The sequence below is a fragment of the Myotis davidii genome, unplaced genomic scaffold (assembly GCF_000327345.1).
Source record: "Myotis davidii unplaced genomic scaffold, ASM32734v1 scaffold685, whole genome shotgun sequence".
NCBI classification, from domain to species: domain Eukaryota; kingdom Metazoa; phylum Chordata; class Mammalia; order Chiroptera; family Vespertilionidae; genus Myotis; species Myotis davidii.
In genome coordinates this window covers 229,254-246,780 of record NW_006295823.1, presented here as the reverse complement: position 1 = coordinate 246,780, position 17,527 = coordinate 229,254, and the positions used below count along the sequence as shown (strand labels likewise).

The 17,527-nt window shown below is 48.9% G+C and overlaps 1 protein-coding gene across 1 annotated transcript in view; it reads left to right on the top strand.

The window, feature by feature from the left end:
• The window catches only part of DENND1B (DENN/MADD domain containing 1B), a 63,094-nt gene that overhangs the window by 16,463 nt on the left and 29,104 nt on the right, over nucleotides 1–17,527 (top strand). Inside the window, exons 9-12 of the mRNA XM_015568441.1 lie at nucleotides 686–796; nucleotides 8,507–8,607; nucleotides 12,144–12,189; nucleotides 13,217–13,318. Coding sequence (XP_015423927.1) covers nucleotides 686–796; nucleotides 8,507–8,607; nucleotides 12,144–12,189; nucleotides 13,217–13,318 — 360 coding nt within the window. The remainder of the gene's footprint in view (nucleotides 1–685; nucleotides 797–8,506; nucleotides 8,608–12,143; nucleotides 12,190–13,216; nucleotides 13,319–17,527) is intronic.

Below are 17,527 nucleotides of genomic sequence, written 5' to 3'. Positions count from 1 at the left end.
GTTTGATAATTCTTAATATTTTGTATTGGTTCTTAGGAAGGGAGAGAGAGAGAGAGAAACATCTAGGTGAGAGAGACACTGATTGGTTGACAGAGAGGAAGAGAGAGAAACATCTGTGTGAGAGACACATTGACTAGTTGCCTCCCACACACACCTTGACTGGGGCCCTGAATTGAACCTGCAACCCAGGCACGTGCCCAGCTGGTGTAGCTCAGTGGTTGAGCATCGACCCATGAACCACCCCAGTCAGGGCACATGCCTGGGTTTCGGGCTCGATCCCCAGCAGGGGGTGCGTGCAGGAGGCGAGAAACATCTGTGTGAGAGACACATTGACTAGTTGCCTCCCACACACACCTTGACTGGGGCCCTGAATTGAACCTGCAACCCAGGCACGTGCCCAGCTGGTGTAGCTCAGTGGTTGAGCATCGACCCATGAACCACCCCAGTCAGGGCACATGCCCGGGTTTCGGGCTCGATCCCCAGTAGGGGGTGCGTGCAGGAGGCAGCCGATAGATGATGCTTCTCTCTCAAACATGTTTCTATCTCCCTCTCCCTTTCCCTCTCTAAAAAAGTCAATGAAAAAAAAAATATATTTTTTTAAAAAAGACCATTAACTGCGTAAGACGTGTTCCTCGGTCATCCCCACGCGCCCTGACGCGCACACCGTGGTTTTTCTCCCGTGCAGAGGAACCTCACCGAGTATTTCGTGGCCGTGGACGTCAGCAACATGCTCCAGCTGTACGCCAGCATGCTGCACGAGCGGCGCATCCTCATCACCTCCAGCAAGCTCAGCACCGTGAGTACCACCCGTCTCCTAGGCAACCGCGTCACACGCGCATCACAAAGGGCCCCCCCCTGCATCCCGCGCATCACAAAGAGGCCGCGGGCCTCTGCGGGACTCGGACAGGTTCCCCGTGTCCCGGGAGACAATATCCGCGGCCCCGTGTCTGATAAGTGGTTGTCCCGCGGCTCTTGAAGGACAAAAGTCTGATTTATGGAAGGCGGCCTGCGATGCATTAAGTCAGGTTAATTATTTTTTTTTTCTGATCTGGGAGATGAGAGTTGCGTGTGTTTTTTTTCTTTTCTCTTCCTCCCCCCTCCGTTGTTCTTGTTAACTCTCCTGGGTTCATTTGACTGCCTTCTGCCAGAGAAAGAATTCTGAAGAGCTATTATGCGAGGGTGACTATTCACTTGTGGCTTGTTCCCCAGGCGCTTGCCTGAAAGGGACCCGGGGCCCAGGAGAATAGCTGCTCTCTCCCAACCGGGCAGTAGGTGGGTGCCTCTTTGTTGCCAAGCGCGGGTTTGCTGGAAGGTTCTATAGGAGCTGGGACTTGGAGGAGCTCTTCAGATGGATAATAACTTAAAAGTCAAAGCAGCATTTTTTTTTAATATTATTAATCACACGTCGTCCGCTGCTCCCTGAAATGGGCTATGGAAGCTCTCGATCGACGTGGCGAAGGCGGTGGGAATCGGAGTGTCTTTGGGCCATAGAAAAAGAGTCACAAGTCTTTTGCTACATTTCCTGTGTTTTTTTTTCCTGCTTTCGATATTGCAATTTTTAACATTTTTGATTGACTTAAAAATTTTAAATATCCACTTAAATAGATATTTAGCATAATATGTGAGATATTTATTAAAACCCATTATTTAAGATGGCATGAGTTTGCTGTCTTAAGCATCTGGGTAGCTGGTAAAAAGAAGGTAACATATACATGTTTTGTTTGGTCGTAGAAATAGAAACGATGAAGTTTGGTATTTTCGAGTAGAGAGAGTTTCAGGATCTCTCTAGGAGGTCTGTTTCGTATTGAATGGAGAGAGAGGTGGTATCAGAGAGGTTACATGCCCACCCATAGGCCCCAGAGCTCACCGGAGACAGGTCATGTGGTCCTGGGTTTTCTGCTTCTAATTTTGGGTTGTTCCTGTGACTCTATAATCGAAAAACCACGGTTTTCAGATTTTTGAATTAAAATATCAATATGCTCATTTTTTCAAAAAAATTGGAGATATCCTCTTCTCTTCATCCTCATCCTTTTTTGAACATGTACACACACATATACACACATACCCATATGCACACACATATACACACATGCATATACATACATATGCATACATATCCGTACAGGTGAAGTGCTAAGAATTCTATCTACATAAGACCCAATGATTCTTCAGTGATTGTCAGCTATAATTTTCTAAGGGACTAGATAATGCAGTTTAAAGAGTAACAGACTTGCCCTTTAACTTTATCTGAGCTAAAAAAACAAATTATTTTACTAAAGGCGTGTTCTCGCTCAGGGAGCTGTTCCCCATGTTCGAGGTACTAAACCCAGTGCCAATGGTTTATGGCCGTTCGAGAGAGCTCGATGGCAATGTCATCTCCAAGTTCCCTCTCTGGGGCGTAGGGCTGATCACAGACACACAGACCAAGTTCGCGGTCAGGATCTGCTACCTGTCTTATGTGGGGGAAGCCGCTATCCCTGGGTCTCTCTCTCTTGGAAATTCACGTCTAGATCTGCCACGAATCCTGCGCACGGGAACACTTAAGGTCAAAGACCAGGACCATACGTAAATTAGGAAGGAACTGATTTTAGGAAGAATTTAGTGAAACCTCGGAGACATCCAAGGAAAGAGTAAGGTGTCCGTGAACTGATTTGCTGCAAAGCTTTTCACAGTCTTGTATTTCTTTCTATGCCATAAAGACTAGAATGCACTTCATCTTAACGCAATGAATTGTTGCACTTGTTCTAAAAACCTACAGCCAAAATTTTAATTCTTGAAAGAACACATATGAGTTAAGGTGTATTTACATTCACTATCTGATTGTCGTTTGAGGAATTGTGTTTGCGTTTTTACCCTTTGACATTCATAATTTTATTCTAATGACGCTGGTCCGCCTTATAGCTTGCTGGGGGTTTTAGTAACTGAATTTAGAGAATTCAGTTACTTAAGGCTCTGCTTTCTTTACCCATTGTTTGTAGTTAAAATTGTACTTTTTCATCATCTTTATAGAGATGAACTTTAGCATAAAAAAACTAGTTCTGAGATATGTTAGCAAAAATATTAAGAGTGTTGTTATGGCCCGGCCGGCGTGGCTCAGTGGTTGAGCATCGACCTATGAACCAGGTCACAGTTCGATTCCTGGTCAGGGCACAGGCCCGGGTTGTGGGCTCGATCCCCAGTGTGGGGCGTGCAGGAGGCAGCCGATCCATGATTCTCTCTCATCATTGATGTTTCTATCTCTCATTTCCTCTCCCTTCCTCTCTGAAATCAATAAAAAGATACTTAAAATGAAATAAAATTTTAATGTGTCTCCCCCCCCACACACACATATTACAAGTGTTTTGCTGGGACCCATTATTATATTTTTATGTGTTTGAGTTTCATGCACTAGGACAGTGGTCAGCAAACTCATTAGCCAGCAGAGCCAAATATTAACAGTACAGCGATTGAAATTTCTTTTGAGAGCCAAATTTTTTAAACTTAAACTATATAAGTAGGTACATTGTTATTAACTTAATTAGGGTCCTCCTAAGGCTTAGGAAGAGCCACACTCAAGGGGCCAAAGAGCCGCATGTGGCTCGCGAGCCGCAGTTTGCCGACCACAGCACTAGGACATAGCACCTCTGTGTTTATTCTGTCGATATTTCCATTGTCAAGTCCACATGGCTGGGGGGCGGGGCGTCCTGGAAGCCCTGATGGAGAGCGTGGGTGTCATCCATGCAGCAGACAGGCATATCCCCGCGGGGAGGGCCGGGGGGGTGCACCTCGGCGGGGCTTGCGGAACATCGGAGCAGAGGATCCATCATGATCGTACACGCGTAGATCCCTCGACTCCTTGCTGCTTTAGGACCGGAGCCGGGAACATGGCTGTCGAAAGTCATGTCCCCGCGTCTCAAGGCGGTCGGGCGTGCAGCGCTGTCATCCGCGCCTGTCACGGTCCCTCAGACCTGCTCTGAGCAGCCGGCCGGGCTGTGCGTCTTGTCCCATCGGCCAGCCTCTGACAGGGCCGCCCCATCACGCTGTCAGTCATCTGCTAACGAGGGCGGGCCTGCGTGGCCTGCAGCGGGGGAGCAGGGTGCCTCTCTCTGAAGCCAGCCAATCTCTGATCGGGGGCTCCCGTCCGGACCCACGTTCAGTTGGTAAACATCTCCCCCCCGAAGCCCGTAAGCACGTTAGTTCCAGAGATTGGAGCGAGGGCGCACGCCCCTTCGGGAACAGGCCCAGCGAGCAGTGTGCCGCGCGCGCTGGGATCGTGTTAATAAACTGTAATGTCTGCCTTTGTGGGCGATGCCCCGGGGCAGCCAGGCACATGCTTTCGCTCCTCCTCGCGCTAATTCCGTCCAGGGCACCCGCGAGCAGAAAGCTCTGTGATCCCTGGAAAATCGGCCGTGACCATGGGGATTTCACAGGCTTCGCTGGGCTGCAGGGACGTCGGGGGGACTTGACCCTCTCCGTCTGGATCTTGAGGATCCGTGACTTGTCTTTTACTGGGGGCACCTGTGTGGGCACTGAGCCCGGACCCCGAAGCTCGGAGCCTCTTTCTGGAGATCAGGAACTGAACGGTTGGCAAGGGAACAGGCGTGACCCAGGCCCACTTCTTTGCGAAGATTATCCGAGCGCACGTCCCCCCTCGTGTTTGTTGAGTGGCAGCCGAGGGGTGCCGTTGCATGTCATCATTGGGACCCCTCAGGGAGGGAGATGCTAGGGATTTTAGATTTTTCATTCTCCCCGAAGCAACCAGTGATGTCAGCTGACACGGTCCCTGCTAATTCTCCTTCCCAGGGTGTTGTGTGACGTGTGTTTCCATTCAGAGCTAAGGGAGAGGAGCAGTGGGGTGGAGATAGGACCGGGTGACAGAGAGTCATGGGTCCACTGCCTCCTGCACGCCCCACACTGGGGATCGAGACCGCAACCCGGGCAGGTGCCCTTGACTGGGAATCGAACCCTGACCTCCTGGTTCAAGGTCACCACTGGGGTGGTCAGATGGCACTTCGTTGGCAGGTACGGCTGGAGGTCCATCGGAGGGAACTTCTAAGACAGGAAAACTGTCCTCTCGTCTTGTGCTTGTCCGGCTGTCCATCCCAAAGACTCACTCTCCGTCATGTTGTTCGGATAAAATGTTTTCCGTCGGTAGATGTGACTCAGGGTCTCAGAAGGGTGGGCATTTTGGATCTTGGTATGTGGGAAGGCAGTCGGAAAGAAAGGTTCTCGATTGGGCCTGCCTGGGCTGGAGTCCTGGGTTGGCTGCTTTCGAGGTGTGTGATCTTGGGCAACTGGTCTACCTTCGCCATCGTGCCCTGGTCCGTCGGTGGGAACAGTGGGAACAGATGTGAGACTGTCAGGTTCTCAGAAGAGTGCGGGCACCTGGTCAGCATCCTAGAGACGTTTGCTATTGTTATCGTCAGTGACATTCGACCTGGGGGCCTGGGACCGGAAGTTCCAGGTGCCTTTATCCCATGACCACGTTCACTGTCCCCCACCTTCGTGGTCAGGTTTCTCCCGTGGACTTCTCGCCTCTTCCTATGGCTTCCACTTGTGCTGACTCTACAATTGCAGTGTGTGGGGAATCGGTTCTCCCGGGGGTTTTATTTCGAATTAGTCAGCACTTTGAGGAAGCTTTGTGGGATTACAGGTGCGGAGAGATATTCACATGCCACTGGACCCAGATGGGGAGGAATGGTGGTGGTGGTTTTTCTTCTTCTCTTAAACCGTTATTTGATGAATTTGTTCCTCTTTGAACTTCACAAGAAGCAGCAGGGATGATGAAAGAAGCAGCTGGAAGATACCAGAAAAGCACTGTGGCCCGGCCTGTGTGGCTCAGTGGTTGTGTGTCGACCTATGAACCAGGAGGTCACGGTTGGATTACCGGTCAAGGGCACATGCCTGGGTTGTGGGCTCCATCCCCAGGAGGCAGCTGATCCATGATTCTCTCTCTTCATGGATGTTTCTCTCTCCCTCTCCCTTCCTCTCTGAAATCAATAAAAATATATTTTTAAAAAAGGAAAAGCAATATGGCTTCCTGGCCTCGTCACCAGCCAGGCAGAACCTGGGTAATCTGGCCCCAAAATGTGATTGTCGCTACCCTTGAAGGTTCAGGATCCGGTAGGTCATGAATAACTAAAAAGCAAGAAACTTCTCCCTTTCCCTGGCTTTTAAACTGAGCTTATTTCCTGCTAGGACTTTGTTCTTCTAACCAAACTTCTAAAATTCGTTGTTTATTTCCCTTCGTTGGCTCGGCTCTCAGAGGGGTGGAGGGACAGGATTGGTTGGGACAGTTAGCGCTGCCTTAGCGTCAGGGACAGCTCACGTGCTGACCGTCATCAGAGGTGGTGACTGCTTAGCATTAGAAACTCATTCTTTCGGAAGCCGGTCCAACGTTCCAGCTGCTCTTGTGCCTCATTCATAACGTCCATGAAGGATGACCCTGGGGGCGTCGGGGACGGATCTAGGTGACGTGTACCAGCGGACTTTGGGTTCTGGGTGTGGCCCGGAAGATAAGTGACCCTGAGTACATTCCCCACCTTGAGAACGTGTGTCTTCCTCCGTTACCCTGTTCCTTGTGTTTGTGTACCACACACACCCGGCCACGGTCCTTCTCAAGGGGTGAAAGGAGGGGTTTTCAAAGCCATGTCTGGAGAAACGGGGGAAGTGAGCAAAAGAGCTGCCTTCTCCTTAACTCTTCCCGTGGGAGGAGGGTTCGCTCCGTCGGGGGGATGCCTGCTTTATACCCAGGGAGTGCCCGAAAGCTCTCGGGGGAGGCGACGCTGGCTAGATGAACCCCGCTTTTATTATCCTCTCGCTCAGATACGGGAGATAAGGGAGTCCATGGTCCGAAATCGCTAAATGGAAGCATTTGCATGCCTCCTAGTGGCCTATTGCATGTTCGGATGAAGGAATTTGGAACGAGTGTTGATTGAAAGACGGCTGTCGGTGAGCTGTGAAGGCTTGTACGGTGAAGCGCTAAAACCCATCAGTGGCATTTATTCTAAATGGAACCGAAATCGATCGTTTTCCACATGTCACTAATGAAAAATCTAATTGGCAAAAGACAGAAGACACGTGATAAAGAGGAATATGCTTTTAATCAAAATGTGTATGGTTTTGGTTCCCGACTAGATTCTCTTAATTAATTTTTTTAATTCTGTAGAACTACTTGGCACTTGAATATAGACAGTACTGCTATTGAGATTGAATTGAGAGGGGACGGGGATGGGGGAGGGAGCAGAGGGAAAAGGGGGGGATCAATGGTGACGGAAGGAAACTCGACTTGGGGTGGTGAACATATGATACAATACACAGATGATGTTGTAGATTTGTACCCCGGAGACCGAGATGATCTTATTAACCAGTGTCACCCCGGTATATTCAATAATAAGAAAATACTGAATTGCTTTGCATGCATTTAATGTTTAAATTAATTTGATTAGTGTGTGTAAAATTCTCATTTCCTCTATAATGAAAGAGAAATGATGGCTAATAGAAAGTCTGTTTTCAGACCCGTTTTCAGGTGGTTTTATTTCTCAGATCTGATTTTCAAGCTGGGCAAAATGATTTCCTCCGTAGCCTTGAAAGGCAGACCCTAGCAACCCTTTAAAACAATGATGCATGCTGATTCACTTATTGCTGCAAACACTGGGGGAGAAAGATGACTCCCCGCTTACAGGAATGGAATTTTAAAAGCACAGAAAAATCACATGGGAAGAATTCTGCGCTGGGTCCATAGGACGGAGGAAGGGGGGACCAGAGAAGGGGGAGGTATCTTTACGCAAGGCGTTGAAAAGATTTAATTAGCCACTCGCCAAATCAAAACAATTAAAATGGCAATTCCCTTTGCAATCGCAGCCATGTCCGGGCAGCTGTCTTGATCCGCAGCTGGGCCCCCAAACGGGCGTCAGGAAGGAGGGAATGATGATATTCCTGGCTTCCTGCGGCCCAGCTGTCAGGCGTGGCCCGCGCTGGTCAATAGTGACATCCCACGTGTCAGCGAGCAGCGTCTCTGGGTGCCGCGCCCCGCGGTCCGCTGTCGAGCAGCCCGGTCCCCTGGCGCTCGGGCGGCGCAGCCCCGGCTGTCGGACCCGTGTTTCACGCTTTGGCAATTTGCCCTAACGATCTCCCTCCGGAGCCTCCCCCCCTCCCTCTCCACGTCTCATCGCGGAGCACGAGTTCCAGCCATGCCCAGCCGTCGGGTCCCACCGTTTCCCCTACGGCGCCCACCTGATCTTTGTGTCCATGGGCTTTGTGTTGACCCCCAAATACTGTATTTTCAGAGACCGGTCTCCCTGGGACCCCCAAGAACCTCCTCGAGTTGCTGATAGGCTGTGTGTTTTCAGGGAGGGGGCGCTTCTGAAGTGGAAGGCCTGTTGGGTGCGGAATTGGTAGAGGTCATAGGGTGGAGGTCACGAGAGCAGTTGGGATGTGTTATGATCGTCTTGGGGAATGTGGGGGGGGGATGGTGTGTTTGTAGGGAGCCTGCTCCTCACTGTGGCTGTCCCTTTCCGTCTCGCAGTTGACTGCCTGCCTGCACGGATCGGCCGCGCTGCTCTACCCCATGTTCTGGCAGCACATCTACATCCCCGTGCTGCCGCCGCACCTGCTGGACTACTGCTGGTGAGCGCCCCCCGCCGGCTCCCGGCGGCTCCCGGACCCGGGGTCACGTGGGAGAAACCCCGGTTCTCAGGGAGGGGGCGCTTCTGAAGTGGAAGGCCTGTTGGGTGCGGAATTGGTAGAGGTCATAGGGTGGAGGTCACGGGAGCAGTTGGGATGTGTTATGATCGTCTTGGGGAATGTGGGGGGATGGTGTGTTTGTAGGGAGCCTGCTCCTCACTGTGGCTGTCCCTTTCCGTCTCGCAGTTGACTGCCTGCCTGCACGGATCGGCCGCGCTGCTCTACCCCATGTTCTGGCAGCACATCTACATCCCCGTGCTGCCGCCGCACCTGCTGGACTACTGCTGGTGAGCGCCCCCCGCCGGCTCCCGGACCCGGGGTCACGTGGGAGAAAGCCCGGTTCCTCTTCCTCTTCCTCCTCCTCCTCCTCCTCCTCTTCCTCTTCCTCTTCTTTCCTTCTTCCTCTCCTCCCTCTTCTCCCTCTTCTCCTCCTTCTCCTTCTCCTTATTCTCCTCCAAATGTAATTTTATTGATTTCAGAGAGGGAGAGAGAGACAGAAACATCCATGATGAGAGAGAATCATGGATCGGCTGCCTCCTGTACACCCCACACTGGGGATCTGGCTGGCACCTCTGGCATGTGCCCTGACCGGGAATCGAACCCTGACCTCCTGGTTCCTAGGTTGACACTCACCCACTGAGCCACGGGAAGCTTGATGTGCACATACGTGCCCGGACGTGCCACAACCTGCTTTGGGGATTAGCGACAAGTGTGGAACATGCTTTTAAGAAGGGGCCAAGCGGTGCTTTCCTGGGGGGCCATCCCGGTCCTTGCTAAGCCAGTCCCCCCCCCCCAGTCCTTCTTCCTGCTGTTTCCATGGTAACAGAGAGAGCTTGTTTCCTGGCTTCGTCTCTGGAGTTTTCTGAGTGGGTTCCAGCCCCTTCAGGAGCCTCTGGGACAACTTCTCACGCCAGACTGTCCCCTGGCCTGGTGGGTATAGGGGAGATGACCAGCACGTCCGAGCGTCCAGGCCACGAGGATGGCTCAGGGGGTGGGGCAGGAGGACATAGCCGTGTATTGAGGTCCAGCCCTCGAAGACGCGAGCTGTCTTCCATGTCAGAGAATTCTACGGACCCAGCTGCTTTCTGGGGAGCACGACTTCCCCCTCTCTGCGTCCTTGGGGACGGTTCTAGTCAGACTGGTCGGCATGCGGAAGGGAGGCGGCTGTCAGAGGCCACGCCTGCCAGTCCATGGTCTAGATTCCGCTTCAGAAACAGCAGCAGGAAGCCTGGAGGGCGGTGGGGTGTGTGCGCCCACTCTCCCAACCCCAGGGCCCTCCTCGCGCCTGGAAGGGCCTTTGCTTTCACGCTGGGTGTCTCTGATGGCATGGCCTGTGAGGGCCGGGGTGCCACCCCGTGACCACGTGTGAACCTTGCCTCGGGGTCCGCCGGTAAAGGCTCCCCAGGGTGCTGGTGCCTCCATTCACTCCCCCATCCATTTGTACGCCCACCGTGTAGCGAGCACCCGTTTGCCAAGCCGCGAGTCTGTCATGTCAGGAATAAGACTTAGCGTCTGCCCTTGCGGGGTTCCCAGAAGGGAAGGCATTGACACCAACGTGCACACGCACATACATGCACACGCACACGCACACACACGCAGGCACAGGGTAACACTAATTCTGCGAGGTGAATGTCAGAGGTGTACAAAGGGGACATGGATGGGGACAACTAGGAGTCACGTAGGAGGAAGAGGTCCCTGTGGCCTACCCGGATGGCGAGGGGCTCCTAGGGTCCTGTGACACCACCTGCCTCTTCCCCTCCATCTCCCAGTTTGAGGAGAAAATGGGGAGTTTCTGTTTGTTTTTTGTTGTTCATCCTCACCCAAGGATATTTTCCCATTCAGTTTGAGAGAGAGTGGAAGGGAGGGGGAGAGACACATCCATTGGTTGCCTCCCGCACATGCCCAACCCAGGTACTTGCCCTTGACTGGAATCGAACCTGGGACCCTTCATCTAGGGCTGGTGCTCCATCCACTGAGCCACACCGGCCAGGGCTGGGAGTGTCCACGGGCATCAGTTCTGCAAGGTTCTCGCGATCTATTGAAGGACCCCCGTTGTGGTCGGTTAGCAGGTTAACAGTTCGGTACGAACACACGGGGCACATGTCACATCTCAACAGAGAGGTCTCGAACCCGGGCGAGTCTGTGATGTTGGCGGAAGGGCTTCAGCTGGGCGAGTCCTTACACACCCAGGAGGCGGGGCGACTCCAGCACCAAGAAAATGATAGTTGCTCTTCCTCGTTCACCGATGGCTGGTTCTGCTTTGGATGTGCTCAATCTTCTTCTCCCAAAAGGGGCCGATTTCGCCAGCTCAGTGGTTGAGCGTTGACCCATAAACCAAGAGGTCACCGGTTCAATCCCCAGTGTGGGGCGTGCAGGAGGCAGCCGATCCATGCTTCTCTCTCATTGTGGATGTTTCTGTCTCTCTCTCCCTCTCCCTTCCTCTCTCTCAAGTCAGTACGGACCTATTGAAAAGTGTTTTGTTTTTAAGTAGCTGTGTATTTGGGTATTTCCTGTCACCTTTGTAGACATCTGCCCATTCTCATCATTTCTTGTCAAGTAGCATTGTAATTTTGCAATGTCAAGTTGAATAATTTCCTTCTTCTGTTTCGTGAGAAATCTTTTTTGGATGAGTGGTGAGTCTGATGGTATGTGTTACAAAAATTATTGAATGACTCTATTCTCTGCGAGAGTATGAGACCCCCAGGGGAGTATATTTTGTCCATATTGTTTACTGTCGGACCCAAGGCCCTAGACCAGGACACCTGGTGTGCTTTCCATATTTTAATTAATTTAATATAATATTGTTCTTAAATTTAATTTGCATATTTTCTCATTTGTTAAAATTATTCTATTAATAAACATGAACGTGGGATAAAAAGGAAAGTGTGATATTTGAATGAAAAGACAGGGTACATGAGCAGAAGGACAGGATAGAAATAGGATGAGGGCAGTGAGGAGGAACTTTGTCCTTCAGGTTCCCAAAACAGTGCCCAGCACACAGTAGGACTCCATACGTATTTGGTACTAACTGACTCAAAAAATGTTGCTGATGTAGTAGGGGTGAAAAAACGATCTATTAAGAAAATCATAGGAATGAAGATCTAATTGGATAACAAGAAGTACAAAGGAAATATGAATACATTTGATGATGATTTGTGATATATTTGACATGAAGTATATGGAAAAGATTCAACTCAGGTTTTGGCCTCGACCCTAATATTCTCAATCGGTAAAGTTTTTTAAAGCATTCCATTTCTCGATTTACTTAGAAATGATTCTGTGATTTTTTTTATATAAACCAACCTTAACTTGAATCTATTAATGGCCTTTCAATTTGAATTGTATATAGAAAACAATTTAAAATACCTAAGCTATGCTATGTTAGCACTGTGCATTTAAGTAATAGTTTAAGCATGCAGAATTACGTATATTGTTGTTTCAGTTTTAATGAACTGTGAATATATGTTTTTTAAATTCAGCGCTCCGATGCCGTACCTGATTGGAGTACACTCCAGCCTCATAGAGGTGAGTATCCGTCAGACATACGAGAATGATCACTCATAAAAATCATAGTTAACACAGTTGTGCTTTGGAAGAATACCAGTTGACTAGTACAGAGCAGTACTAGTTTAATATCAAACTCACATGGTCATTTTTTTAAAAGATAACATTGAAATAACGTCGTTTTAATTTTTATACCAAATGAGCATCTTCAATGACATGAAACCCATGAAAATAGGTTACATATGGGAGAAATCACATGGTTAGTTTTAAATCCGGAAAACTTTTAGTTCTCAATGAACCATAATTTTTATATTTATTTTATATATTTAAATGCCATTTAACAAAGAAAAATCAACCACAAAAATGAGCTCACGTGTCCCCTGTGACACGCGTGTCATAGGTTCGCCATCACTGGATAGGACCTGTATCAAAGATCGCAGTTCAGTTGATCAAATTGAAAGAAGGTAACTTTTCACAGTTCAACGTCACCATGCCCACTTTGTAAGTCTTCGTCGTGAGATACCTCTGGCAGCTAAATCATCGTCACTATCTCCAAACCTCATCAGTATGTTGAGATGAGCAAACATGCTAGTTAAGCATTTTCAACCCAACCTTTTCGAATGGTCGGATAGGAACTATTTTTCCTCATAAAGCAAAGTTGTTTGCATTCTTTTTATGATGCAGGACTTTTCCCTTAATTCTTCCCCCCAGACCCGTGGTCGGCAAACTGCGGCTCGCGAGCCACATGCGGCTCTTTGGCCCCTTGAGTGTGGCTCTTCCTAAGCCTTAGGAGGACCCTAATTAAGTGAATGACAGTGTACCTACCTGTATAGTTTAAGTTTAAAAAAAACTTGGCTCTCAAAAGAAATTTCAGTCGTTGTCCTGTTGATACTTGGCTCTGTTGACTAATGAGTGTGCCGACCACTGGCCTAGAGCAAGCATGTCAAACTTGTGGCCCGCGGGCCACTTCCCTACATTTCCAAGCTCGGCAGATTTTGGGGGGCCGGTGCCCTGAGCTGTCTCATTGATCACGGTGTGTTTTCAACAGAGAGTGAGGAACAGATCGCTGGAGGACGTGGTGATGTTAAACGTGGACACGAACACTTTGGAGTCCCCGTTTCACGACTTGGACAACCTCCCCAGTGACGTGGTGAGTCCGGGAGGGCCCTTGGGGGCGCCCCTGGATCCGTGTATCCATGGCTTCTCCTGCACCCCGAGTTCCCGAGAGCGAGTCCCCCCACTTTCATACACTGAGAGATAAAGGGGCCGCGCGTGTGCGAGGCATCCGTGCGGGTCTGCGTGTCCTGTGTCTCCCTCCTTGGCAGCTGGGGAGACGCGGGACCATAATTAAAAAGCCGGGCGCCTTCATTAGGCAGCGTTTCTTGAAACGGGCGCCTCTCCCTCTCATCTTCATCATTATCTTACAAAGTAGGCATTTCTGTCTGCCTGGTGGCATGTCTTGCCAAAGAGCGAGAGAGAGAGAGTTTTTGAAGGAGAGAGAAGGGAGCCAATTACCGGCGGCGCGTCCCCGCCACCTGCCAGCGCCACTCCTTTTAATTAATGATCCGATGGCCCCGGTCAATCTCATCAGAAATGCGGGGACCGGCGGGGTCAGCAAATGCTGCCTTTGATCCCCCTCGACGTTCCTGAAACATTTATTTGTTTTCCCTAAATTATTTCGGTTTGCGTGTTTCATCTTCCCGGGCCTGCTGGGGGCGGACGCCGTGCGGCCCGGGCCTGGGCCGCGCCTAGACTGGCCGGCTTGGGATCCTGTTTTGTAAATTAAGCTGCAGGCCCGGCTTGTCATAAAAGACATCTGAGCCTTTTGAAATGACGAAAACTGTCTCTGGTTCGGGGAAGGCTGATGAATTAAGTGCCGGCTCTCTCCTGGTCTTTGATCTCGCAAAGGGTGCGTGTGTGTGTGTGTGTGTGTGTGTGTGTGTGTGTGTACGCACGCACGCGTGTGTGTCTACAGCTTCTAACAGGGTAGATTCTGTATTCCATGTTAAATAGCCTCCAAAAGTACATTTTATGGCCTTGGTATTTCTGATGACAGGGCCAAAAAAAAATGCAGGCTGGGATTGTTCCTGAATGGTGGTTGAAAAATATCTTGATAACACAGTCCTCGGTTAAAAAAAAATACTGTTCCCCGCCCCTCTATTTTTTTAAAATTCATTCTCTTCAGAGGTATTAAAATTGGAGAATAAACAAAACCTCCAGAATATATATTTTTCCCCCCTGTCATATGGCAAGTATTTTGAAATCATGATTAGGGAGTTTGAAAAATGGAATTTAAAAAATTTCGTACTCAGAAAAAATACAGTGAAGCTAAACCTGATTGTGTTTATGGCTAGTGATAGGAAAATAGGATATTTTAAGTCCACATCAGGTTATTTATGGGTATAAATAAATAACCTCGAATGCTTGCTGACCTTGACGCAAATGAAATCGAACCTCTTTATCTTGCCATTAAGGCTACGTACGAACAAATCCACACCCCCCAGCTCAGTGCAGAATTTTATTATGTTTTGAGCTCATTATAACTAGATTGCCTCATTATAAAAATTCTGCAGAAGCTGCTAGAAATGATTAGAGTTATTCATTTGGAAATCCATCAACGTATCCTTCGCCGGATAGAGAAATAATTACGAAAACAAAGCCCCAACTTTTAAGAATGTTTTCCTTATGTGCATGTATTCCCTGCTCTTAATACTCTAAGGAGAAAGGATTGTTTATTTTTTTAAAAAAAAAGGAGGAAGAGGAAGCAAAATAAGAAATCAATGTGTTTTTTTGGTGTGTGTGTCATCATAAAATTTTTAGTCACTTTAACGATGCCTCGCTCTTTCTTTGAGAAAAAGAATCTATAACGGTCATTGTTTTGATGGGCGATTCTTTTTTAAGTAAAGAAGTAGTACTTCCATAGTAGAATTAGCTTGATATGAAAACATTGAGTTAAATACGAGGAGTTAACCAATATTCACGCAATGTACAAGGACACGAGGGACCATCTTATAGCCACAGGTAACGAGGCATAAGTGAAACGGTGAAAAATATTGCTAAGAAGGCCATTGCGAGGTGGTGTAGACAGAAATATGTGTGTGTGTGTGTGTGTGTGTGTGTGTGTGTGTGTGAAGCTAAGGGCCAGGGACTTACACATATGAAGAAAGAAGAAATTGAAATAGCTCCCAGGTAGCACCAGGGCTGTGACCACAAGCCTGCGATGTTTGAGGTCCTACGCATTGTCTTAAAAACATTTTAGAGGACTGCTTAACCATCTCCCGCCCATGTAGCTGCATCCTCCGCTTTCAGGATGACAGGATCACGGATCAGGTCCTATGTCCTGTCACTGTCCATGTTCTCAGTGATGTCAGGAATCATCCTGACTTCCGTGTGCGATGGGAGCTCGTAAACTAGACCCGCAGCCTGAAACATAGGACTCCTGTAGGACTACTGGCCTTGTTGGGTTGTTTAATAAATTAACTGATAGTTCAACGGGGGCCTTTTAAACCCGTGCAGCGGGCCCTTAAATTGCGCTCCGAGTCCGGAAGGCCCCGGGCCCATGTGCTCCCGATTAGGTGCCCGCCTGCCCAGTGGTCGCGCTGGCCCCGGGTCAGTGGTCACAGTTGTCCTGAATTACCCGTCTTTTTTCCCGGGGACCCTCTGCTGCGTCGCACGCTGTAATCTTCTTAATGGCTTCATTCCAATATTCACACATAATATCGGAGATTTATGGACTGTGAGAAATACGACCCTGCCAGTAGCAGTTCCGTTACTCAAGGAATTCAAAATTGGACAAATAAATCAGGGCCAGGCGTCCGGCGACCCTTTGTGTCCCTTAAGGGGGTTGGGGGGCGGGGGGAGAAACTCCCGTTCTGTCTCCTGACACGAACACTTGTTTTTCGATTTCATCATTTCACTACAGATTTGGGGCGCTCAAAGGAAACGGAGCGCAGGTTGGATCGGGAGTGATTTTAACCATATTGATTATTACGTGGGATCGCTTTTAAAAGCTGGGGGTCCCTTCAGAGCGGCCGTCGCCGTGTTGGCCTGTGAGGACATTGTGATTTCAGTTTTAGTGTTTTTTTAAATTTTTGTGTGTGATTTTATTTTTTTTATTGGCTGTGCCAAATATGGAGACTTCCAAACAGATGTAGTTTGAGTGTTTGGAAATTTTTAAAAAGGCCATGTTAGGGCTAGAAACAATACCAGTTGAAGTTCGTGTTACTGTGTTATGTTCTGAAGCGAGGGGTGGGAGAAGAGCCAGTCTGGTTAAACAGAACATGTGAAATCTCAAATGAGGTCACTTTCGTTTAAGAAAATGCACTAGGGAGACACCCCCTGCACCCCCAATTCCAAATATCAACACACATTTCGTGTCAATTATACACTCCCTTAAAATACTGTCTTTCTAAGCTATTACTGCGCATTTTAATTTTTACCGTCGTTGACACTTGGACAAGTACCTGGAACCGTGGTGGTTATTTCAGAAATAAATAGGGCGGCCCGTCTGCTGGGAAATGAAGCGAATAAGAATCATGACGAGATACAGGAGATCCGTCCCCAGGGGACTGTTAAGATACAACCACGGTCAGCTCGCTCTTGTACCTGAAAGCAGGTCAGAGCGGGCATCTGACAGTTACGTGCGCCGGAATGTCCATACTAGGCCGGTGAATTTGGACCTATATTGCTTCCCTGTCTTTCATTTTAACTCAGTAAATCGTAAATAATAATAATAATAATAATAATAATGTACTCTGAGACAGGCCAGGTCTCCTGTTTTGAAGATGAAGGTGCAGAGGCGGTGCCGTTAATGATGTTTTTAGAGCTTTAGGTGATAGAAAATGGGTACATGTAAGAGCCCTCGTGCAGTTCGCTGGGAACCCCGGTGCGTTCCGTACAGGACGGGTGCCTGTGTGTGAACTGCCTGTCGTTCCGGAAACCCTGAAGAGGCCTTGACATAAAATGAATCGTTTAAAATCCCGGGCATCTCCCCTCGAGGCTCGAGGCTGCCCCTGAAGGAGCAGGTTGATGTTTTTATTGTGATGCAAAGAAAAGACACCCTCACCGGTGTGGCCCAGTGCAGTGACCTCTGAACTGGTTCGATTCCCGGCCAAGGGCACGTGTCCAGGTTTCGAGCCTGGTCCCCAATAGGGGGGTACAGGAGGCAGCCGGTCAGTGATTCTCTCTCATCATGGATGTTTCTATCTCTCTCTCCCTCTTCCTTCCTCTCTGAAATCAATTTAAAAAAATATTAAAAGAAAGAAAGGCACGAATTGTCCTCAGTCACCAAAACCTATGAAAAGACTAAAGAGCTAGAAACAACAACAACACTGACTTTAAATAAATTGCTTAGATAGCT